This window comes from Giraffa tippelskirchi, chromosome X, assembly GCF_054371585.1.
Source record: "Giraffa tippelskirchi isolate mGirTip1 chromosome X, T2T-mGirTip1v1.2.pri, whole genome shotgun sequence".
Lineage (NCBI taxonomy): Eukaryota > Metazoa > Chordata > Mammalia > Artiodactyla > Giraffidae > Giraffa > Giraffa tippelskirchi.
The window spans coordinates 78,020,313-78,047,424 of NC_137289.1; the positions used below are offsets into that span (position 1 = coordinate 78,020,313).

The 27,112-nt window shown below is 36.4% G+C and overlaps 1 protein-coding gene across 1 annotated transcript in view; it reads right to left on the bottom strand.

The window, feature by feature from the left end:
• Positions 1-530: 530 nt before the first annotated feature.
• The window catches only part of CYLC1 (cylicin 1), a 51,648-nt gene continuing 25,066 nt past the window's right edge, over positions 531-27,112 (bottom strand). Inside the window, exons 5-6 of the mRNA XM_081566558.1 lie at positions 24,800-26,659; positions 531-683 (exon numbers count right to left, since the gene is read on the bottom strand). Coding sequence (XP_081422684.1) covers positions 651-683; positions 24,800-26,659 — 1,893 coding nt within the window. The 3' untranslated portion in view covers positions 531-650. The remainder of the gene's footprint in view (positions 684-24,799; positions 26,660-27,112) is intronic.

The window sequence follows — 27,112 nt, forward strand, 5'->3', positions numbered from 1 at the left end:
TTTTGTATGTATGTCTATATGCATGCATGGATGCATGCATGTATCGTTCTTCCACATCCATTTCCTCTCTCCAGAAGGAATATGAAAAGTATATTCATAAGAATTTGTATAATGATTGATAAGCATGTTTTATCCTCCTAGGGTCACTTTCAGTTTATCATTAAATAAAATAATAAACTAAAGAAATAGTTTCTAAAGATAAATGATTGCATTTTGAATTTTGTTTATGTATGTGGGTGGTGGGGATTATGATCTACATATATCTCTGTTTATTTTAATGGTGTGAAAGATCTGGTTCCTTCCATTTTCTTTACTTTTTCTTAATATAAAGTAAAACAGAAATTTAACAGAACACGTAAGAGAATCCCAAAGAACATTGCTGTTACAACCTGAAAACAGAAGTAGCTTCCAAAGTGAAGTGGTGTAAAATGCTGCAAAACTTTGTCTTGAGTAGATCAGGCTTTTAGTAAATAATTCACACACCTCTATACATCACCTTTATAAATTACACGTAAAAAATCAACTCCTGGTGCTCACAGAAGACTTGTTTTTATTTATTACAGTTCCACAGAAGTAGAAATGCTCATTTGAGAGTAGGTATTGTTAACTGTGGTAAGGCCATTCTGTGAAATGAAGTGCTCAGTTGTTCTTTAAAGCAGCTTATGAATCCATTTTGCTTCAGGCTGAGGAATAAAGTAGAAAAAAGATTAAGATAAATTATAACACTTTAAAAAAGCTAGTAATTATAGAAAGTTCCTGGTGTGTTAAAGACCACAATGAAACACACAAGTGGAAGCAAACTTGGATATAATTTTTATGTTTTCTTATTAAAAATGTAGATCCTTGGATCCCATCCCAGAGTTACCAAGTAAAAGCCTGAGAAGGAGTCAGCAATAGCATGTTTAATAATTCCTCTGCATGATCCTAATGTTCACTGAAAGATGTGAAGTACTGAATACTAGTCCAACCACCAGCATTTGTGTAGGAACCAAGTCCTAAGCAGTGTTACATTATGAACACAACTACTTTAATGGACTAGGACTTCAAAATTGATAAGATAAAAACACAGAAATACATTTAAAATACTGATAGTCTCTCTAAATTTCACCACATTAATACAAGTGTTTTCACATTTGCACATTATTGTCTATTGTCTGTAGAGTAGTTGCAAATTTCATCTAGTTGCAAACCTATAGTATTTTCCTCTACATTCTCCCTTAACATTATAGTATAAACTTTCCCCTCTAAACTCAAGGTCTCACAACTAGTATTTCAATGAATAAATACTATGTTTTATATTTTAGTATGCCAATCTTCTAATTTTCTGCATTTAGCTTAATTCCAAAATTTTTGTCTTATGAACAGTATTGCAATTATCATCTTTATGCCCAGAGTTTTTTTTTCCTTCTGTTGACTTGTTTTTATTACAATACATTTTTACTAATGGGGTTACTGAATCAAATAGTACCATCCCATTTGTGGCTCTTTCTACATAGTCCCATATAGGTCAAGAGGAAATTTAACCAGTTTATGTTGTTCATCTTTTGCCATCAGCAGTGAATTAATGGTATAGATGTATAGCTATACATATATCTGTATATCTTACTTGGAACTGTTGAGGCTTCAGGGATAGTGGTGTGCTTATTCATTTATTTACAATTCAGAGAATAGAAGTAGAATTTTTTCCATACATAAAAGAGTTTTGGGAGTGTTCAGAAAATGGAACTTTGCCTAAGGAAGGCAGATCATGGAATTAGAGCTTATTCTTGACAGTCAGACATCAGCAAGAAGGCATCAAAACTAATGGTGAGTGAGGGGAAAGGGTAGATTAGTTGCACACTTAAGAGTAGAGTTAAGCAGCAGTGTATCAACACAGTTATATAACAGGTAAAAAAGAAATATATTGAAACTATATAATTTTTTTTAAATCAAAGAATCATCATGGAACAAATCAGTACTTTGTTCATCTTCAATTTATTTATAGTTTAGTATTTCTTAAAAAGAAAACTGAAACTGTAGTAGAGATATCACAATTTTCTATTGCTGCTTTTATGCCCCTTAGCCTTGCATTATGCTTACTATGCCTGTTGCCAACTCTGTGTCACTCCCATCAACTACTTTATCTGCCTCCTGGTCTGGAAATTTTGTTTCTTCCTTCAGTTAATATCATCTTTCAATGTCATACTCATATTCCATTTCATGATGCAATTTCATAGACTGGTTCTGGTATTAACTGGTTGGGTATTCTTGGATAGAAACTTCTCCCATTGCCTTTGCCTTTCAAAAATCTTATCTTTCATGACCCAGTTCATATATCACTTTTTCACCCTTGTTGAATGAGTGAATGAGTAAGTTAATTCATAAACTGCAGACTAAAAATTCATACTATCTAGTACCATCTGGAGTTTTAAAAACGCCCAGCAATTCTTTCATTCATTTTTTTCTAATTTCTAATAAATGACAAATTAATTGATTTATTAAATTAATATTGAGTGCCAGCCACTCTCTTGGACATATAAGCAAAGAGTTTTTGTCTTCACAGAGCTTACCTTTTACCAAAGGATACGCAAAATAAGCATAACAAATAAGTAAATTACATAGTGGAAGGTAGCAAATATAGGAAAAAAAGTAGATGAGGTGAGGAATAGCATGCAGTAGTGAGGATTGTTGCAATTTTAAATTGTATGATTAGATTAACCTCACTGAAAAATTGATATTTGAACAAATATTTGAAGAGAGAATTAACCACATAGAAATCTGAGGAAATAAGATTCTAGGTTGAAGAGTGGATCTGTGCAAAGTCATATTCCTGGGATGTATGGAAGGATACCAGTATGGTTTCATCAGACTGATGAAAAGGTGAAATAAGAGAGAGCAGCAAGTCAGATTATATAGGATCTTATTGGCAATTTTAAGCATTTTTACATTCATTCTAAGTGAAATTAAGTACTAGAGTTTGTTGTTGTTCTCAAGTTTTGTTTCATTAGGTTTAATTTAACTTTGTTAATTCTAAGTATACATTTTAATAAACTTTATCAATTAAATGAAGCTCAATAAATTGCATCCATGTTGAGGATATGAAGAGGAAAAATTAGAAGCAAGAGATATCTTAGAAGGCTACTGCAGTAATAAAGGAGAAAAATAATAGTGATGAGGACTAGGCTGGTAGCAATGTTGTTCACAAGTGGTCAGATTTTAGCTATATACTGAGTCAACAAAATCCAAGAAGGATTGTGAAAGAAAAAGAATTAAGATATTTCTAATGAATTACAATCTTATTCTTGATCTTCAAGAAAATGTGTCTTGAGAATTTACTGTTTCCTTTCAGTCTTTGATAGATAGCTATTATCGGAGAAGGCAATGGCACCCCACTCCAGTACTCTTGCCTGGAAAATCCCATGGACGGAGGAGCCTGGTAGGCTACAGCCCATGGGGTCGCTAAGAGTCAGACACGACTGAGCGACTTCACTTTCACTTTTCCCTTTCATGCACTGGAGAAGGAAATGGCAACCCACTCCAGTATTCCTGTCTGGAGAATCCCAGGGACAGCGGAGCCTGGTTGGCTGCCGTCTGTGGGGTCGCACAGAGTCAGACACGACTGAAGCGACTTAGCAGCAGCATTATCAAGATAAGGGAATTCTCTATTCCTTTTTATATTGGTGTTTTCATCTTAAGTAAATGCTGAAATTTATCAAATACTTTTCCAAAGACCTACAATTCCAGTTCTCAAGAATAAAGTAGATGAGTAAAGAACATAAAGATGGAAAGTTTGTGTGGTATTTTGACTGTTTCTATTCTCAGGGAGCTTCCCAGGTGGCTGAGTGGTCAAGAATCTGCCAGCCAAGCAGGAGACAGAAGTTCAGTCCTTGAGTCAGGAAGATCCCCTGGAGAAGAAATTGGCAACTCACACCAGTATTCTGGCTTGGGAAATCCCATGGACAGAGGAACCTGCTGGGCTGCAGTCCATGGGATTGTACATGAATTAAAGTCGGACATGACTCAGTGACTAAACAACAACAATTATCAAGGAAGACTCTCTTCAAGATTCTTGTTGTTCAGTTGCTGTATCTGGCTCTTTGTGACCCCATTGACTGCAGCATGTCAGGCTCCTCTGTCCTTCACTATCTCCTGGAGTTTGCTCAGATTCATGTCCATTGAGTTGGTGATTCTATCTAACATTCTCATCCTCTGTTGCCCCCTTCTTCTCTTGCCCTCAATTTTTCCTAGCATCGGGGTCTTTTCCAATGAGTCAGCTCTTCGCTTCAGGTGGCCAAAGTATTGGAGCTTCAGTATCAGTCTTTACAATGAATATTCAGAGTTGATTTCCTTTAGGATTTACTCTTTGGATCTCCTTGCTGTCCAAGGGACTCTCAAGAGTCTACTCCGGCACCACAGTTCGAAAACATCAATTATTTGGCACTCAGCCATCTTTATGGCTCAAATCTCACATCCATAGATAACTACTGGGTAAACCATAGCTTTGACTATAGGGTCCTTTGTTGGTAAACTGATGTCCTTGTTTTTTAATATGCTGTCTAGGTTTGTCATAACTTTCCTTCCAAGGAGCAAGCATCTTTTAACTTCATGGTTTTAGTTACCATCAGAAGTGATTTTGGAGCCCACAAAAATAAAATCTGTCACTGCTTCACTTTTCCCCCTTCTATTTGCCATGAACTGATGGAACAGGATGCCATGATTCTAGGTTTCTAATTTTGAGTTTTAAGCCGGTTTTTTCAGTCTACTCTTTCATCATCATTAAGAGGCTCTTTAGGTCCTCTTCACTTTCTGTCATTAAGGTGGTATCATCTCTGTATCTGAGGTTGTTGATATTTCTCCTGGTAATCTTGATTCCAGCTTGTAACTCATCCATCCTGGTATTTTGCATAATGTACTCTGAATCTGGAAGTTCTTGGATCATGTCCTATTGAAGCCTAGCTTGAAGGATGTTTAGCATAACCTTGCTAGCATGTGAAATGAGTGCAATTGTACAGTAGTTTGAACATTATTTGGCATTTCCCTTCTTTGGGATTGGAATGAAAACTGACCTTTTCCAGTCCTGCGGCCACTACTGAATTTTCCAAATTTGCTGACATATTGAGGGCAGCACTTTAATTGCATCATTTTTTAGAATTTGAAAGAAGTAGGGTGACAATATACAGCCTTGTGGTACTCCTTTCTCAATTTTTTCTGTTGCATCTTGACCTGCATACAAGTTTTTCAGAAGACAGGTAAGGTGGTCTGATAGTCCCATCTCTTTAAGAATTTTCCATAGTTTGTCATGAATCCACACAGTCAAAGTCTTTAGCATGGTCAGTGAAGCAGAAGTAGATGTTTTTCTGGAACTCTCTTGCTTTCTCAATGATCCATTGAATGTTAGCAATTTGATCTCTGATTTCTCTGTCTTTTCTAAACCCAGTTTGTACATCTGGAAGTTCTTTGATCATGTCTTATTGAAGCCTAGTTTGAAGGATTTTGAGGATAACCATGCTAGCATGTGCAATGAGTGCATTTGTTCAGTAGTTTGAATACTCTTTGGCATTGCCCTTCTTTGGGATTGCAATGAAAACTGACCTTTTCAAGTCCTATGGCCACTGATGAGTCTTTCAAATTTGCTGACATATTGAGTCCAGCACTTTAATTGCATTGTCTTTTAGGATTTTAAATAAGTCAGCTGGAAATCCATCAGCTCCACTAGCTTTGTTCTTAGTAATGTTTCTTAAGGCCCACCTGACTTCTGTATCATCAATACATTTTTTTGGTATAGTTCTTCTGTGCATTCTTGCCAACATTTCTTAATCTTCTTAATCTCTTCTGCTTTGGTTAGATCCATACCGTTTCTGTCCTATATCATGCCCATCTTTGTATGAAATGTTCCCTTGGTATCTCCAAGTTTCTTGAAGAAATTTCTAGTATCCCATTCTATTGTTTTCCTCTATTTTTTGCATTGCTTATTTAAAAAGCCCTTCTTATCTGTCCTTGATATACTTTGGAAATCTGCATTCAGTTGGCTATATCTTTCTTTTTCTCCTTTGCCTTTCATTTCTCTTCTTTCCCCACTATTTGAAAAGTCTCCTCAGATAACCATTTTGCCTTCCTGCAACTTTTTTACCTTTGGGATGGTTTTTGTCACTCTCTCTTATAGAATGCTATGAACATCCATCTGTAGTTCCTCAGGCACTCTGCCTACCAGATCTAATTCCTTGAATCAATTTATCACCCCCACTGTATAAATGATTTGACTTAGATCATACATGATTGGCCTAGTGGTTTACCCTACTTTCTTCAATTTAAGCCTGAATTTTGCAACAAGGAGCTCATGATCTGAGTCACAGTCAGCTCCTGGTCTTGTTTTTGGTGACTGTATAGAGCTTCTCCATCTTTGGCTGCTAAGAACACAATCAATCTGATATTGGTATTGACCATTTGGTGATGGCCATGTATAATTATCTCTTGTGTTTTTAGAAGAGGGTGTTTGCTGTGACCAGTTTGTTCTTTTAACAAAACTGTTAACATTGCCTTGCTTCATTCTGTACTTCAAGGCCAAACTTCTCTGTTACTCCAGATATCTCTTGACTTCCTAGTTTTTCATTCTAATCCCCTGTGAAGAAAAGGATATCCTTTTTTTTCTTTTTTTTTTGGTGTTAGTTCTAAAAGTTTGTCTAGAAGTTTAGTTCTTGTAGGTCTTCAGAAAACCAGTCAACTTCAGTTTCTCCAGCATCAGTGGTTGGGGCATCAACTTGTATTACTATGATAATAAATATTTTGCCTTGGAAACAAACCAAGATCATTCTTTCATTTTTGAGATTGCATCCAAATATACAGTGAGAGACTTGATTTTGGGGGCCTCCAAAATCACTGCAGATTGTGACTGTAGCATGATATTAAAAGATGCTTGCTACTTGGAAGAACAGCTATGACCAACCTAGACAGCATATTACAAAGCAGAGGCATTACTTTACCAACAAAGGTCCATCTAGTCAAAGCTATGGTTTTTCAAGGAGTCAATTGTGGATGTGAGAGTTGGACCATAAAGAAAGCTGAGCACCAAAGAGAAGATCAAGCCAGTAAATCGTAAAGGAAATCAGTCCTGAATATTCATTGCAAGGACTGATGCTGAAGCTGAAACTCCAATAGTTGGCCACCTGATGTGAAGAACTGACTCACTGGAAAATACCCTAATGGCAGGAAAGATTGAAAGCAGGAAGAGAAAGGGAAGATAGAGGGGGAGATGGTTGGATGGCATCACCAGCTCGTTGAGTTTGAATAAGTTCTGGAAGTTGGTGATGGACAGGGAAGCCTGGAGTGCTTCAGTGCATGGTGTTGCAAAGAGTCAGAGACGACTGAGCAACTGAACTGAACTGAATTGATGAGTGGTTGCTAGTACTGGTAATTAGGGGCAGAAAAATTAACTTGCTGGAGATGAGTATATTTTTTATGGGTTATAACAGTCTCTTCAGTTCAGTTCAGTTCAGTCGCTCAGTTGTGTCCGATTCTTTGTGACCCCATGAATCGCAGCATGCCAGGCCTCCCTGACCATCACCAACTCCTGGAGTCTACCCAAACACATGTCCGTCGAGTCAGTGATGCCATCCAGCCATCTCATCCTCTGTCATCCCCTTCTCCTCCTGCCTCCAATCCTTCCCAGCATTAGGGTCTTTTCCAATGAGTCAACTCTTTGCATGAGGTGGCCAAAGTACTGGAGTTTCAGCTTCAACATCAGTCCTTCCAATGAACACCTAGGATTGATCTCCTTTAGGATGGACTAGTTGGTTCTTCTTGCAGTCCATGGGACTCCCAAGAGTCTTCTCCAACACCACAGTTCAAAAGCATCAATTCTGCAGCGCTCAGCTTTCTTCACCGTCCAACTCTCACATCCATACATGACTACTGGAAAAACCATAGCTTTGACTAGACGGACCTTTGTTGGAAAAGTAATGTCTCTGCTTTTAAATATGCTACCTAGGTTGGTCATAACTTTCTTTCTAAAGAATAAGCATCTTTTAATTTCATGGCTGCAATCACCATCTGCATTGATTTTGGAGTCCAAAAAATAAAGCCTGACACTGTTTCCACTGTTTCCCCATCTATTTCCCATGAAGGTTAACCTAAAAAATGAACCATAGGAAAAACACTGAGTTGAAGATGGGATGAAGAATAATTGACAGGCATGAATATAGATACATAGTAATTAGGAAGGATAAAAGAAAACAATAATAGTAGAAATTCAAAGTAGTTAAAGGCGGAGGCATTTCCAATGAAAGGAAGAAGTCACAAGGTAATGAGGATGGAGACAAGGCCATGGTATTTGGTAAAAGATTATTTCAGGACATCCCTAAAAGAATGCTTTTAATAGAAAAACTAGAGTAAGGGAACAAGAAAGGAGAATTGAAGAGAAAATTTTAAGAGCACTAGGGAAAAAAAAGTTACAAATGCAATGTTTCAAGTTACAAGTGTCATTAACAAATGAACTAAAAATAAAGAATCATATTAGAAAAAGAGAAGATGAATAAGATCTTCATCCATTTTGGAAGCAATCCAATAGAAAATGTATAAAACTGATAAAAAACTATATAAATACATTATGTAGAGATACAGAAGGGTCACAAAAAGTCAGACACAACTGAGTGACTGAACTGACTGACTGACTGATCTCTATTCTAATCCAATTATGGGCAGACATATTGCCTACATCTTTAAACCACCAGTAGGGAACGCCAAGCTCTTTCTCCTGTGCTGTCTACAGTTACAATTTATAGTTCATCTAGTTTGATTCCTTATTCTGGAAATGAAGAAACATGTTTAGAATAGAAAAGGGATTTATTTGCCTTATTTTATCATGAAGCAACATGTGTTTTAGGAAGAAAGGATACTTTTAACCTAATTCTATAATTCAACAATTCCTATCTGTTTAAATTCAATTTGTAATTTGGCTGATTTTGCATAGAATAAGTATGTTGAAGTCTTGAGGCTACTGTTAGAGATGGACCAAAAGCCAGAGGCAGGAGGCTTAACTCCAAAACTTTAGAATATCATAGAACTCCTGACTTCAGGGAACATTAATAGAAAAGAGATTACCCAAAAGTTTCCATACCTACACTGAAACCAAGCTCACTCAAGAGCCAACAAGTTCCTGTGCAAGACACACCACATTAATTCTCCAGCAAAATAGGAACACAACCATGAACATTAAAAGGCAGGCTGCCCAAAGAGATGCCAAGCCCATAGACTGTCCAAAAGTCACTACTGGACACTTCATTGCAAGCAAGAGAGTGGATCCAGCTCCACCAACCAGAACAGAGACATGAGTTCTCCCAACCAGGAAACTTTTACAAACCACTGGTCCAACCCCATCTTCAGGGAGTAGTCTCCACAATAAACAGGAACCATGAACTTCCAGCCTTCAGAAAGGGCACCCCAAACACAGCAATCTAAACAGAGTGAAAAGGCAGAGAAATATTCATCAGATGAAGGAACATGATGAAAACCCATTGAACCAAGCAGAATAGGAAGAGACAGGGAGTCTACCTGAAAAAGAATTCAGAATAATGATAGTAAATATGATCCAAAATCTTGAAAACAAAATGGAATTACAGGTAAATAGACTACAAACAAGAACTGAGAAGATGCAAGAAATGTTTAACAAGACTTAGAAGAAATATAGAGGAGTCAATCGACATGGAACAATATAATAACTGAGATTAAAAGCACTCTGGAGGGAACCAACAGTAGAATAACTGAGGGAGAAGAGAAGATAAGTGAGGTGGAAGATAGAATAGTAGAAATAAATGAAGAAGAGAGGAGAAAAGAAAAATAATTAAAAGAAAGGAGGACAATTTCAGAGACCTCAAGGACAATGTTAAATGCCTCAACATTCAAATCATAGGTGTCCTAGAAGAAGAAGAAAAAAATAAAGGGCATAAGAAAATACTTGAGGGGATACTAGTTGAAAACTTCCCTAAAATGGGGAAGGAACTAGTCACCCAAGTCCAAGAACCTAGAGAATTCCAAACAGGATAAACCCAAGGTGAAACACCACAAAACATGTATTAATCAAACTTACAAAAATTGAAAACAAAGAGGAAATATTAAAAGCAGCAAGGGTAAAGCCAGAATGGAATGGTTGGGCATATTTAAAGTGAAGAAAGAGAAAAACCTACAACCAAGATTACTCTACCGAGCCAAGATCTCATTCAGACATGAAGGAGAAATCAAAAGCTGTACAGACAAACAAAACAGAAAATTCAGTACACCAAGCCAGCTCTTCAACAAATGCTAAAGGATATTCTCTAGACAGAAACACAGAAGAGTCTTATAAAAACGAGCCCAAAACAATAAAAGTAAATGGTAACAAGATCACACTTATTGATAATTACCTTAAATGTAAATGGGTTAAATGCTCTAACCAAAAGACAAAAACTGGCTGAATGGATACAAAAAAAAAAAAAAAAAACCCCTCTATATGCTGTCTAAAACAGACCCACCTCAAACCTAGGGACACATGCAGACTGAAAGTGAGGGGCTAGAAAAAGATATCTTACGCAAATGGAGACCAAAAGAAAGCAGGAGTAGCAATACTCATATCAGATAAAATAGACTTTGAAATAAAGACAGTGTTAACAAAGAGGACACTACATAATGATCAAAGGATCAATCCAAGAAGAAAATATAGCAATTATAAATATATATGCACCCAACATACTACTACTACTAAATCGCTTCAGTCATGTCTGACTCTGTGCCACCCCATGGACAGCAGCCCACCAGGCTCCCCTGTCCCTGGGATTCTACAGGCAAGAATACTGGAGGGGGTTGCCATTTCCTTCTCCAATGCATAAAAGTGAAAACTGAAAGTGAAGTCACTCAGTTGTTTCAGACTCCTATCGACCCCATGGACTACAGCCTTCCAGGCTCCTCTGTCCATGGGATTTTCCAGGCAAGAGTACTGGAGTTGGTTGCCATTGCACCCAACATAGGAGCACCTAATACATAAGGCAAATGCCAACAAATAAGAAAGGGGGAAATAACAGCAACACAATGATAGAGGGGGATTTTAATATTGCACGCACATCTATGGATAGATCAACCAAATAGAAAATTAACAAGGAAACACAAACATTAAATGATACAATATACCAGCTAGATTTAATTGATATTTAGAGGACATTTCACCCCAAAACAATCAATTTCACATTTTTCTCAAGTGCACACGGAACCTTCTCCAGGATAGATCACATCCTGGGCCATAAATCTAGCCCTGGTAAATTCAAAAAAATTGAAATCATCCCAATGATCTTCTCTGACCACAATGCAGTAAGATTAAACCTCAATTACAGGGAAAAAAAACTATTAAAAATTCCAACATATGGGGGCTAAACAACACGCTTCAGAATAACCAACAAATCACAGAATAAATCAAAAAAGAAATCAAAATATGCATAGAAATGAATGAAAATGAAAACACAACAACCCAACTCAACACCTATGGGACACTGTAAAAGCAGTGCTAAGGGGAAGGCTCATAGCAATACAAGCGTACCTCAAGAAACAAGAAAAAAATCAAATACATAACCTGACTCTACACCTAAAGCAACTATAGAAGGAAGAACTGAAGAACCTCGGGGTTAGTAGAAGGAAAGAAAACTTTAAAATTAGGGCAGAAATAAATGCAAAAGAAAAAAAAGACACCATAGCAAAAATCAACAAAACTACAAGCTGGTTTTTCGAGAAGATAGAAAAAAAAAAAAATTGACAAACCATTAGCCAGACTCATCAAGAAACAAAGGGATAAGAATCAAATCAACAAAATTAGAAATGAAAAGGGAGAGATCAAAAAAGACTACACAGAAATACAAAGGACCATAAGAGACTACTACCAACAGCTATATGCCAATAAAATAGACAATGTGGAAGAAATGGACAAATTCTTAGAGAGCATAACTTTCCAAAACTGAACCAGGAAGAAATAGAAGATCATAATGGACACATCACAAGCACGGAAATCGAAACTGTAATCAGAAATCTTCAAGCAAACAAAAACCCAGGACCAGACGGCTTCACAGCTGAATTCTACCAAAAATTTAGAGAAGAGCTAACACCCGTCTTAGTCAAAATCCTCCAGAAAATTGCAGAGGATAGTAAACTGCCAAACTCATTCTATGAGGCCACCATCACCCTAATTCCAAAACCAGGCAACGATGCCACAAAAAAAGAAAATTACAGGCCAATATCAGTGATGAACATAGATGCAAAAATCCTTAATAAAATTCTCACAAACAGAATCCAAAAACATATTAAAAAGATCATACATCATGACCAAGTGGGCTTTATCCCAGGAATGCAAGGTTTCTTTAACATCCACAAATCAATCAATGTAATACACCACATTAACAAATTGAAAGATAAAAACCATATGATTATCTCAATAGATGCAGAAAAAGCCTTGGGCAAAATTCAGCATCCATTTATGATAAAAACCCTCCAGAAAGCAGGAATAGAAGGAACATACCTCAACATAATAAAAGCTATATATGACAAACCCACAGCAAACATTATCCTCAATGGTGAAAAATTGGAAGCATTTCCCCTAATGTCAGGAAAAAGACAAGGGTGCCCACTCTCACCATTATTATTCAACATACTTTTGGCCACAGCAATCAGAGAAGAAAAAGAAATAAAGGGAATCCAGATAGGAAAAGAAGAAGTAAAACTCTCACTGTTTGCAGATGACATGATCCTCTACATAGAAAACCCCAAAGACTCCACCAGAAAATTACTGGAGCTAATCAATGAATATAGTAAAGTTGCAGGATATAAAATTGACACACAGAAATCCCTTGCATTCCTATACACTAACAATGAGAAAACAGAAAGAAAAATTAAGGAAACAATTCCATTTACCATTGCAATGAAAAGAATAAAATACTTAGAAATAAATCTACCTAAAGAAACAAAAGACCTATATATAGAAAACTGTAAAACACTGATGAAGGAAATCAAAGAGGACACAAACAGATGAAGAAATATACCATGTTCATGGATTGCAAGAATTAATATAGTGAAAATGAGTATACTACCCAAAGCAATCTATAGATTCAATGCAATCCCTATCAAGCTATCAACAGTATTTTTCACAGAACTAGAACAAATAATTTCACAATTTGTATGGAAATATAAACAACCTCGAATAGCCAAACAACCTTGAGAAAGAAGAATGGAGCTGGAGGAATCAACCTGCCTGACTTCAGGCTCTACTACAAAGCAACAGTCATCAAGACAGCATGGTACTGGAACAAGGACAGAAATATAGATCAATGGAACAAAATAGAAAGCCCAGAGATAAATCCATGCACCTATGGACACCTTCTCTTCGACAAAGGAGGCAAGAATATACAATGGAGAAAAGAAAATCTCTTTAACAAGTGGTGTTGGGAAAACTGGTCAACCACTTGGAAAAGAATGAAACTAGAATACTTTCTAACACCATACACAGAAATAAACTCAAAATGGATTAAAGATCTAAACGTAAGACCAGAAACGATAAAACTCCTAGAGGAAAACATAGGCAAAACACTCTCCGACATAAACCACAGCAGGATCCTCTATGACCCACCTCCCAGAATATTGGAAATAAAAGCAAAAATAAACAAATGGGACCTAATTAAACTTAAAAGCTTTTGCACAACAAAAGAAACTATAAGCAAGGTGAAACGACAGCCTTCATAATGGGAGAAAATAATAGCAAACGAAGCAATGGACAAACAATTAATCTCAAAAATATACAAGCATCTCCTGCAGCTCTATTCCAGAAAAAGAAACGACCCAATCAAAAAATGGGCCAAAGAACTAAACAGACATCTCTCCAAAGAAGACATAGAGATGACTCACAAACACATGAAAAGATGCTCAACATCACTCATTATTAGAGAAATGCAAATCAAAACCGCAATTAGGTACCATTTCTCGCCAGTCAGAATGGCTGCTATCCAAAAGTCTACAAGCAATAAATGCTGGAGAGGGTGTGGAGAAAACGGAACCCTCTTACACTGTTGGTGGGAATGCACACTAGTACAGCCACTATGGAGAACAGTGTGGAGATTCCTTAAAAAAATGGAAGTAGAACTGCCATATGACCCAGCAATCCCACTGCTGGGCATGCACACCGAGGAAACCAGAATTGAAAGAGACACGTGTACCCCTATGTTCATCGCAGAACTGTTTATAATAGCCAGCACATGGAAGCAACTTACGTGTCCATGGGCAGACGAATGGATAAGAAAGTAGTGGTACATATACACAATGGAATATTACTCAGCCACTAAAAAGAATACATTTGAATCAGTTCTATTGAGATGGATGAAACTGGAGCCCATTATACAGAGTGAAGTAAGCCAGAAAGAAAAACACCAATACAGAACACTAATGCATATATATGGAATTTGAAAGATGGTAACGATACGCCTATATGTGAGAGAGAATAAGAGACACAGATGCATAGAACAGTCTTATAGACTCTGTGGGAGAAGGTGAGGGTGGGATGTTCTGAGAGAATAGCATTGAAACATGTATATTATCATATGTGAAACAGAACACCATTTCATGTTTGATGCATGAGACAAATGCTCAGGGCTGGGGCAATGGGATGAACCAGAAGAATGGGATGGGGAGCGAGGTGGGAGAGGGATTCAGGATGGGGAACATATGTAAACCCTTGTCCGATTCATGTCAGTGTATGGCAAAAACCACTACAATATTGTAAAGTAATTAGCCCCCAACTAAAATAAATAAATTAAAAAAAATAAATAAAATAAAAGCATTCTATTAAAAAAAAAGAAAGAAAATTAGCAACGTAACATAAGCTTTAAATGATACAATGGACCAGTTAGACCTAATTGATATCTACAGAGCATTTCACCCCAAAACAATGGATTTCAACTTTTCTCAAGTGCACACGGAACATTCTCCAGGGTAGATCACATCCTAGGCCAGAAATCAGCCTTTGTAAATTTAACAAAAATGAAATCATTTTTAGCATCTTGTCTATATTGCAATGTGCTAAGATTAGATGTCAACTACAGGGAACAAAAACGTGTTATAAACACAAACATACAGAGGCTAAACCACATGCATCTTAATAAACAACAGATAGTGGATTAAATAAAAAAGGAAATCAACATATACATAGAAAGAAATGAAAATGAAAACATGACAACCCAAAGCTGATGGGGTTCAGTAAAAGCAATGCTAAGACGGAGATTCATAGCAATACAAGCCTACTTCAAGATACAAGAGAATTATCAAATAAACAACCCAACTTTTCACCCAAAGCAACTAGAAAAAGAAGAAGAAAAATAAACCAAAGTTATTAGAAGGAAAGAAATCATAAAAATCAGAGCAGACATAAATGAGAAAGAAACAAAGGAGACTATAGCAAAGAACAACAAAAGTAAATTTTTTTCTTTGAGTAGATAAACAAAATAGACAAACTGTTAGCCAACTCATCAAGAAAAAATAGGAGAAGAATCAAATTCATAAAATTAGAAATGGAAATGAAGAAATCACAACGGACAAAACAGAAATATGAAGGAACATAAGTGACTACTGTGAGCAATTATATGCCAATAAAATGGACAGTTTGGAAGAAATGGACAAATTCTTAGAAAAACAGAACCTTCCAAAACTGAGCTAGAAAGAAATAGAAAATTTGAACAGACCCATCACAAACATGGAAACTGAAAATGTAATAAAAAATCTTCCAACAAACAAAAGCCCAGGACCAGATGGCTTCAGAGGTGAATTCTACCCATAATTTAGAGAAAAACTAATACCTATCCTACTCAAACTCTTCAAGAAAATTGCAGAGTAAGGTCAACTCCCAAACTCATTCTATGAAGCTGCTGCTGCTGCTAAGTCGTTTCAGTCATGTCCAACTCTGTGCGACACCATAGACGGCAGTCCACCAGGCTCCCCCGTCCCTGAGATTCTCCAGGCAAGAATACTGGAGTGGGTTTCCATTTCCTTCTCCAATGCATGAAAGTGAAAAGTGAACGTGAAGTTGCTCAGTCGTGTCTGACTCTTAGTGACCCCATGGACTGCAGACTACTAGGCTCCTCTGTCCATGGGATTTTCCAGGCAAGAGTACCTGAGTGGGGTGCCACTGCCTTCTCTGTCTATGAAGCTACCATCACCCTAATACCAAAACCAGACAAAGATGTCACACAAAAATAGAAAACTGAAGGCCAATATCACCAATGAACACAGATGCAAAAATCCTCAACAAAATTCTAGCAAACAGAACCCAACAACATATTAAAACGACTTATCAGAAAAAAAATAAACCAGTAACTCCAAAGATATATGCACGCTCATGTTCATTGCAGCAGTAGTTATAGTAGCCGAGACATGGAAAAATGAGTTTTCACCAATGGTTGAATAAATAAAGAAGTTGTGGAATATATAAAAAGTGGAATATTATTCAGCCATAAAAAGAAAATCTTGCCATTTACAACAACGTGAATGGAAATTGAGGGAATTACGCTAGTAAAATAAGTCGATCAGAAAAAGACACATATTTATATTGAATTTCTATACATAGAAAATCCTAAATAACTAGTATAGCTCATCAGTGAATTTGATAAAGTTATGATACAAAATAAATACACAGAAATTTCTTGTATATCTGTTCACTAACAATGAAAGATCTGACAGAGAAATTAAAGAAATAATTACATTTGCCATGGCTTCAAAAAGAATAGTAAAATACCTAGAAATAAACCTATCTAAGGAGGCAAAAGACCTGTAGTCCAGAAACTATAAGATGCTGATTAAAGAAATCAAAGACAACACAAACCGATGATGATATATACTATATTCTTGGATTGGAATGATCAATATCATCAAAAAGATTATCCTACTTAAAGCAATCCCTGGCAAATTACCAATGGAATTTTCCCCAGAAGTAGAACAGCAACAACAACAACAACAAAAAACTTACAATTTGTATGGAAACACAAAAAGACCCCAAATAGCCAAAGCAATTTTGCAAAAGAAAAGCAGAGCTTGAAGAATGAGACTCCCTGATTTTAGACTATACTACAAAGCTACAGTCATCAAAACAGTATGGTACTGGCACAGAAATAGAAATATACATCCAAGGAACTGGATCAAAAGCACAGAAATAAACCCACACACCTATGGTCAACTAATCTAGGACAAAGAAGGCAAGGATATACAATGGAGAAAAGACAGAATCTTCAATAAGTGGTTCTGGGAAAAGTGGACAGCTACATGTAAAAGAATAAAATCAGAAATTCTATAACATCATACACAAAAATAAACTCAAATGGTTTAAAGACATAAATGTAAGATCAGATACTTTAAAACTCTTAGGGGACAGTATAGGCAGGATGCTCTTTGACATAAATCATAATAAGTTCCTCTATGACTCACCTCCTAGAGTAATGGAAATAATAACAAAAATAAACAAATGGGATCTAATTAAACTTAAAAGCTTTTGAATAGCAAAGAAAAACATAAACAAGATGAAAAGATGACCCTCAGAATGAGAGAAATAATTGCAAATGAAAGTGAAAATTGAAGCCGCTCAGTTGTGTCTGACTCTTTGCAACCAACTGACAAAGGATTAATATCCAAATATGCAAGCAACTCAGGCAGCTCAACATCAGAAAAACAAACAACCCAATCAAAAATGGGCAGAATACTTAAACAGACATTTCTCCAAAGAAGACATACAGATAGCTAATAAACACATGAAAAACTGCTCAATGTTGCTTACTATTTAAGAACTGCAAATCAAAACTGTAATGAAGTACCACCTCGCACTGGTCAGAGTGGCCATCATCAAAAAATTTACAAATAATAAATACTAGAGAGAATGTGGAGAAAAGGAAATGCTCTTGCCTTGTTGGTTGGAATGTAAATTAATACAGCCACTATGGAGAGCAGTATAAAGATTTCTTAAAAAAAAAACCACAAAAAAACTAGGAATAAAACTAGCATGTGACTTAGTATTCCCACTACTGGGCATATGTCCTAAGAAAATCACAACTTTAAAAGGCACATGTACTTCAATATTCACTGAAACACTATTTACAATAGCCAAGATGTGCTATTAAAGACATGGAAGTAACATAGATTCCTATTGGCACATGATAAGATAAAGAAGTTATGGTACATATATACAGTGGGATATTACTCAGCCATAAAAAGGAACATATTTGCGTCAGTTCTAGTGAGGTGGATGAACCTAGAGTCTGTTATAAAGTGTGAAGTAAGTCAGAAAGAGAAAAGCAAATATCACATAATAACGTGCATATATGGAATCTAGAAAAATGGTACTAATGAAGCTATATCTACGGCAGGGTTAGAGATGTAAACATAGAGAATAGACTGTGGACACAGTGGGAGAAGGAGAGGGTGGGACAAACTGAGAGAGTAGCATGGAAGCATATACATTACCATATATAAATATCCAGTGGGCATTTGCTATATCAAACAGGGAGCTCAACCCAGTGCTCTGTGATGAGCTAGAGGCATGTGATGGGGTGGGAGGAGGGTGGAAGGTTAAAGTGGGAGGGAATATATGTGCACCTATGGATGATTTATATTGATGTGTGGCAGAAACCAACACAACATTGTAAGGCAATCATCCTACAATTAAAATAAATTGTTAAAAATGTGGTACATATATACAATGGAATATTACCAAACTGTTAAAAAGAATAAAATACTACCATTTGCAGCAACATAGATGGACTTATAGATTGCCATACTGGGTGAAGTAACTCAGAAAGAGAATAACAAATATATGTTATCACTTATATGTAGAGTTTAAAAAAAAACTACAAATGAACCTATTTCCTAAACAGAAATAGAGTCACAGATGTAGAAAATATATTTATGCCTACCAGAGGGATAATAGGAAGGGAAGGATAAATTGGGAGACTAGGACTAACATATACACACTACTATATATAATACAAATGCCTAATAAGGACCTACTGTGCAGGCCATGGAATTCAATACTCTGTCATAACCTATATGGGAAAGGAATCTATAAAAGAGTGAATATATGTATATGTATATCATGTATCCTTAGAGATAACAAGAGAATATTTCATGCAAAGATGGACACAATAAAGGACAGAAATGGCATGGACCTAACAGAAGGAGAAGATATTAAGAAGAGGTGACAAGAATACACAGAGGAACTATACAAAAAAGATCTTCATGACCCAGATAACCACGATGGTGTGATCACTCACCTAGAGCCAGACATCCTGGAATGTGAAGTCAAGCGGGCCTTAGGAAGCATCACTACAAAAAAAAGCTAGTGGAGGTGATGGGATTCCAGTTGAGCTATTTCAAATCCTAAAAGATGATGCTGTGAAAATGCTGCACTGAATATGCCAGCCAATTTGGAAAACTCAACAATGGCCACAGGACAGGAAAAGGTCAGTTTTCATTCCAATCCCAAGGAAAAGCAATGCCAAGGAATGTTCAAACAACTGCACAATTGCACTCATCTCACACATTAGCAAAGTAATGCTCAAAATTATGCAACAGTAGGTAAATTCAACACTATGTGAACCAACAACTTCCAGATGTTCAAGCTGGATTTAGAAAAGGCAGAGGAACCAGAGATAACATTGCCAACATCTGTTGGATCATAGAAAAGGCAAGAGAATTCCAGAAAAAACATCCATTCTGCTGCATTGACTACGCTAAAACATTTGACTCTGTGGATCACAACAAACTGGGGAAATTCTTAAGGATATGGGAATGCCAGACCACCTTATCTGCCTCCTAAGAAATCTGTATGCAGGCCAAGAAGCAACAGACAGAACTGGACATAGAACAATGGACTGGTTCCAAATTGAGAAAGGAGCATGCCAAGGCTGTATATTGTTACCCTGCTTATTTAACTCATATGCAGAGTACACCATGAGAAACGCCAGCTGCATGAAGCACAGGCTGGAATCAAAATTGCCAGGGGAAATATGAATAACCTCAGATATGCAGATGACACCACATTTATGGCAGAAAGTGAAGAGGAACTAAATATCCTCTTGATGAAATTGAGAGAGTGAAAAAGCTAGCTTAAAAGTCAACATTCAAAAAACGAAGATCATGGCATCCAGTCCCATCACTTCATGGAAAATAGATAGGGAGACAATGGAAACAGTGACAGACTTTATTTTCTTTGGCTCCAAAATCACTGCAGATGGTGACTGCAGCATGAAATTAAAAGACCCTTGCACCTTGGAAGAAAAGCTATGACCAACCTAGATAGCATATTAAAAAGCAGAGGCATTATTTTGCCAACAAAGATCCATATAGTCAAAGCTATGGTTTTTTCAGTAGTCATGTATGAATGTGAGAGTTGGACCATAAAGAAAGCTAAGCATCAAAGAAGTGATGCTTTTGAACTGTGGTGTTGGAGAAGACTCTTGAGTATCCCTTGGATTGCAAGGAGATCAAATTAGTTTTCCTAAAGGAAATCAGTCCCGAATATTCATTAGAAGGAGTGATGTTGAAGTTGAAGCGCCAATATTTTAGCCACCTGCTGTGAAGAACTGACTCATTAGAAAAGACTCCGATGCCAGGATAGATAGAAGACAGGAGGAGAAGGGGATGGCCAAGGATTAGATGGTTGGATGGCATCACCGACTAGATGGACATGAGGCTGAGCAAGCTCTGGAAGTGGGTGATGGACAAAGATCCCGTGGACAAAGATGGTTGGATGGCATCACTGACTCGATGGACATAAGTTTGAGCAAGCTCTGGGAGTGGGTGATGGATGGCAGCATGCCAGTCCATGGGTTCAAAAAGAGTCAGACACTACTAAGCAACTGAACTGATCTGATGGACATGAATAAGTGATTTTCTTTGCTGTACACTGGAAACCAACAACATTGTAAATTAACTATATTCCACTAAAAATTTAAAAAAATATTGTATGATATCAAATTCAGGAAATTTGAAAGAAAAACAAAAAACTGAATTATGGAGAACAGATTGGTTGTTATCTGATGTGGGGAGGGTGGGCGGTGGACAAAATGGTTCAAAGGAGTTAACAAGTACAAACTTCCAGCTATAAAACAAATGTCATGGAAATACAATGTACAGCACGGCAACTAAAGTTGATAATACTGTATGTATGCTTGGCAGTGTTAATGGAGTACTTTTTAAAATTTTTCATCACACAAAAATAGTTTGTAGCTATGCACAGTGATAGAGTTGAATATGCTATTGTCATGATTATTTCTAAATATATAAAAATATCAAATCTTATGTTGTAGACCTGAAACTAAAATATCAGTGTATGGCAATTATATCTAAATTAAAAAAATAGAAAATTAGAATGGAAAACAAACACTCTAAACTTAGTTTTCTACCTCCATTAAATGGAATAAAAATAATTCTTCATTCAAACTTGAGGAACATGTCAATCTTCACAAGCATAATTTCAATGTGAATTATTTTAATCCAGAAATAATGTTGACCCTGAAACAAGGTACTAGCCTTATTTATGTGCTGCTGCAAGAATCAGACGGACTCTGGTGGGAGGAGTAAAGACATGGTTTTTCAAACTCATACAAGAAAAGACCTAAGATGCATTAACACAGTCTGATCATTAATTTCTCACACAGAAGTGAGGTTATATATATTTTCTATTCAGATATCAATTTAGATGTAACTTGCACTATTGTGACTTCTTTCCTTCCAAAATGTCTTGTTTGTTCATTTTAGTCTAATATTGCTAGAAAAGAAATACTTAGGAAAGTGGATGTCAGAAATGATATGATCTGCAGCTCTCTTAGAGATATCAAATTCTTATCCAATCAAATATAGGCCAAGTGACACTTTTTGAACTGTGGATACAGAAATGAAGAAAAAGGAAAAGATCAGGTTCACGGTTGCATGGAGCCTAAATTCTAATGGTGAACATAATTAACAAACAAATGAATAAACATAGCATTTTATATTAAGGTACATTCTATGAAGGGGCTTCCCTGGTGGCTCAGTGGTAAAGAATCCACCTGCTGATGCAGGTGCGAGTTTGATCTCTGGGTGGAGAAGACCCCTTGGAAAAATACAGTAGGATTCTGGGTTAGAAGAGTAACTGGACAGTTGTTGTGGGAGGGGATAACATAAGATATAGTAAATCAGGGAAGGCTTCTCCAAAAAGATAATATTTAGGTTGAAAAACCAAATGATGAGACTAGTCATGCAAAAACTGGGGAGAAGAATTCCAAGCAGAGGGAACAGCATATGCAAAAGCTTGGCAAGAGAGCAATCTTAATGTATATGAGAAGCAAAAATAATAGTAGTTTGGGTAGGTCAAAAAATAAAATGGGAAACTGGTTCAAGATGAGGGTAGAAAATAGGTAGAGGCTGGATAATGTAAGCATTGAAAGCCAGGGTAAGAAGCCTGAGTACATTATGAATGTAATGGGAAACCATTAGTGTTTTAAGCAGTGGGCAGTAGAGTCAGCAAGACTAATTAGGAACTCTTACAGTACTTCAGCAAAGATTATGATGAACATTGGGACCATTTAGATAGTATAATTGAGATGGAAGAAGTGGACTGATTCAGGATATATTTTGGAGGTAAGATAGACAAGTTTTAGTGATCGATCACATATGGGGGATAAGGAAAGTGCAGAATCATAGATGAAATCCAAATTTTAAAAGATTAAATGGGTGGATGGCAGTGCCATTTACTAAGACGGAGAATACTGGGAAAGACTAGGTTTTGAGATGGGTTAAGAGTGTTATTCATATATGTTAAATTTGAGATGTCCAGTAGACTCTACACTGAAACTTCCAAGTAGGTGTTTAGAATTTGGAACTGATTGGAAAGACCAAAGTTGGTTATATTACTTTTGGAGTAATCAATACATAAATTACATTTAAAACTATTGAATTGGATGAACTCACCAAAGGAAAATTTTAGAGAGAAGGTCCAGGACCAAGTCTTAGATCATTCTAACATTAAAGGGGAGGAAGAGTAAGATACAATAAAGGTGGTGAAAAGCTACCAGTAAGTAGAAAGAACAGGATAGGGTAGAATCAAGTAAAGTAAGTGTTTTTTGAAAGAAGAAGAGGTTGGTTTAAATGCTGCTGGATTATGGAATAACATGAGGAGAGAAGAGAGCCCAGTATGTATGGCTACAAGAAGATATTTGGGTAATCTTGAAAAGAGCACTTTTAGTAAAGTGATAGGGATGGAAGACACTGATTAGATGGTAGTCATATAAATTTAAGCTTATTACAGTGATGGTATGAATATATGCAAGGCCAGAACATATCCTGAAAGTTTTTTTTTTACAATTAAAATTAATCCTCAGATTCAAGGATTTTGTGGTATTAGTTTCTTATATTTTACATATTTTTCATAAAAACTGCTTTTGGAAAAGAGTTCAGCTTTTTGAGCGTCTCTTTTTCTTAATTACCTTAAAATTATCCACCAATATATTTTCATTCCTTACAAATTTTGTTGCTTTACTGGTTACCTGCCCGTTGACTTGGATTGAGCCCTAAACAATGGGGTTATTAATCAGCTTTGTCACAAAGCTGACATTTTGAGTCTGCCAGGAGAAAAATGGACTTAAAATCAGCCTTTTTGAAAGCGATAATAGGGATTTATTAATCTCTCCCATACATGTAAAATATACGAAGAGCAAATGGAAGTCAATACATAAAGTTTTATTATAAATAAACCAAGGATAGAAAAAACTTGGAATACAATGTAAAGTGAGATTCCCACCATTCAGAAGAGGAAATGGAAGCCCTTTGAGAAATAAGAACAAGAATAGGGGGACCGAGAGGAAAAGGAGAAAGGGTGGGGGGAAATTAATTAAATATAAGGTCAAGACCCAGCCATATCTACAGATGTTCTGAATTTAGCAGGACAGAGAGCATGAGACCTACCATGCTGAGAATAGTCAATTAACACTGTGGGAAAACAGAGGAAATACAGACTGACACCCAGAAACCATGCAAATAAATCACACCTCAACCAAAGATCGGAGAGTCAACAAGGGAGGACGAGAGTGGGAAGAGCAGACCTTCCATCCAAAGTGAGATGTTTAACTAAGCTTCCCTTTACAGCCAGGTTTTGAAGGAAGGGGGATTGAAAGGGAGATCCTTTGTAGGAGAGAAAGAGAAAACTTTAAATTTACAGAGTATTTTACAGCGAAAGAGATTGGATCAACCTTGAAGAGACTGCTTCCACCCCCACCCCCCCAGATTATCAGTACTAGTGACAACTCATAAAGATATGGTTAAAAAATTAAATGATTAAATATGCTTTTTTGGATATCTGAATCCTAATATGTTATGTTTCTATCTTGCTGTGTCTGAATTTGGTTGAGTTTTTACCATATTCAGCAACTTCCTAGGAAATGTCTTTATATCCTACTAAAACCTGCCCTTTAGAAATTTTAGTCATTTTCCTTTTTGTTCTTTCATAAGGATAGGACAGTTTAACCACTTTTGTAATATGATCCTTTTTACAAATAATTATAAATAGTTTCTTAAATTCCAAGTCAGTTCTCTCTGCTCCAATCTAAATACTATTCTTAACTTTTTGACATTTGTTTTGCAACTCTTTTGGGTCCTTGGAAGTACTCTATCTTTTCTCATCTGTGAGTCTCAAACTTGTCAATATTCCAGTAAAAGAGAACTAATCTTCAGAGAAAATATTAATTCAAAATTTAAAATATATCTTTCATTTTTAATCCAATTTTCTCTAAAAATGAAACAGGAGCAAACATACCAAAGGAGCATATCTTGGCTTTGGAGTTGGAGGAGGCATCTGGCACCGACAGAGACGTTTGACTCTAGGTGATGGCAGTAAAGGATCACAAGGAGGTAGTGGTGGCCTTTCTCTTGATGGAGGAACTCTACCTGTACGTATTTTTTTTCCTTTTTCTTTGAATGTAGTCCTCAGGGATTGCACTTTGAATCCTCTTTTTGGTTCCACTGCATCCTCCTTTGAATCTGTAGATGTGGCATCTGATTCATCAACTCTCTTTTTAGGCCCAGGTTTAAATAGAGACTCTTCAGATTCAGCATCTGAACTTTTGAACATTTCAGTCTTCTTTAGGTCTCTTCTGGAAGACACATCAGATTCAGCATCACTAGACTCTGTGTCCTTCTTTGCACTCTTCTTGGAGTCTTTCTTTGAATCTCGCTTAACCTTCTTTGAATCCTTCCTTGACTCCCAATCAGACTCAGTTTCAGTAGACTCTTCAGACTTCATTGCAGACTTCTTGTCATCTTTCTTTAAATCTTTCTTATCTTTCTTTGAGTCTTTTTTACCCTTTTTTGCATCCCCTTCAGATTCAGAATCAGCATCAGTAGACACAGCATCCTTCTTGGCATCCTTTTTCTTATCATCTTTCTTGCCCTTTTTTGAACCTTTCTTTGCATCCTTTGAGTCTCCAGATTCTGCATCAGTAGACTCTGCATCCTCCTTGGCATCCTTTTTCTTATCATCTTTCTTGCCCTTTTTTGAACCTTTCTTTGCATCCTTTGAGTCTTCAGATTCTGAATCAGATGCAGAATCCTTCTTGGCATCCTTTTTCTTGTCATCTTTCTTTGACTCTTTCTTGCCTTTCTTTGAATCTTTCTTTGCATCCTTTGAGTCTCCAGATTCTGCATCAGTAGACTCTGCATCTTTCCTGGCATCCTTTTTCTTATCATCTTTCTTTGACTCTTTCTTGCCCTTTTTCGAATCTTTCTTTGCATCCTTTGAGTCTTTAGATTCTGAATCAGATGCAGCAACCTTCTTGGCATCCTTTTTCTTGTCATCTTTCTTTGACTCTTTCTTGCCTTTCTTTGAATCTTTCTTTGCATCCTTTGAGTCTCCAGATTCTGCATCAGTAGACTCTTCATCCTTCTTTGCATCTTTCTTGGTGTCTTTCATTGCATTCTTCTTATCTTTCTTCGCATCTTTCTTTGCATCTTTTGAATCTACAGATTCAGCATCAGAGCCCTTCCCCTTTGAATCCTTCTTTGTGGGCTTCTTTGAATTATTCTGTGAATAATTCTTTAACCACATATCAAATTCCATGGTTTCAGCACCCGATTCCCCTAAATGCATCATTAAACACACATTTGAACTATTTTTTGAACAAGTCTCTGATATGGCATCAGAATTATTCTTTGAGCTCTTAGAGTACTTCTTTGTACTTATGGATTCAAAATCCATCTCCTTGGAATCTTTTGAATATCTCTTATTTTTTTTTTGATGCTTTATTGAAACTGGTATGGAATCTTTGGATTCTGGGTTTGTTTCTGATTTGGACTTTAACTTCTTAGATAGTTGACTTTCATGTGGTGATTTTGATGGAGTTTTATCTGCTTTATTTCCTCTTTTAGTTTTCTCATCTATTTCATTTGGGCCTGTAGCTTTCTTGGAAATTTTCTTCAAAGCTGTTCCTTTTTTGTCATCTTTGCACTTTTTAGATTCTGCCTTTTTAGAATGGATTATATGAGTATAAGTATGTCTGAATGAGGCCTGTCTCCCAATGGTTAAATTAATAGATGGACTTTGAAATTTTTTCCTTAAAGAATGCCTTATCCATATATGAGCTGGCTTCTGAAGTTCATCTAAATTTCTTTTGTCATGTCTCTGAAAAAAACGGTTAGAATAATGATAAGTTTTTTAATGAATTATATCTTTTTTATATTGAAATAAATAGTCTAGCTTTTCGATGACCATCTATTTAGATTGTGTCTTTTTTCTTTTTAAACATTCTGTGTGTGTTTGTATGAGTATGTGAGAAAACTCCACTTTGGAAATAAAATGAATTTAACAGGAACCTCAGAATATCTTCAGCGATTCATATTAGGATAAGAGGGGGTCCACAATGATTCATGACATTTCAGGACCTGGCCTCACAATAGATAACAAATTCCTTTAGAACTCCTACATGGGAGAGATATTTTGAAGCATTTCATGTACCCTTCTGCCCCCAAATAGATAAAAAGTAAGCTGATACTCTTAAAGTGTGTCATGGTAATTCTTATGATAGTTTACAATTCTGTAGGCTTCAGGGTAGCCTGATTTCTACATCTACTTTCA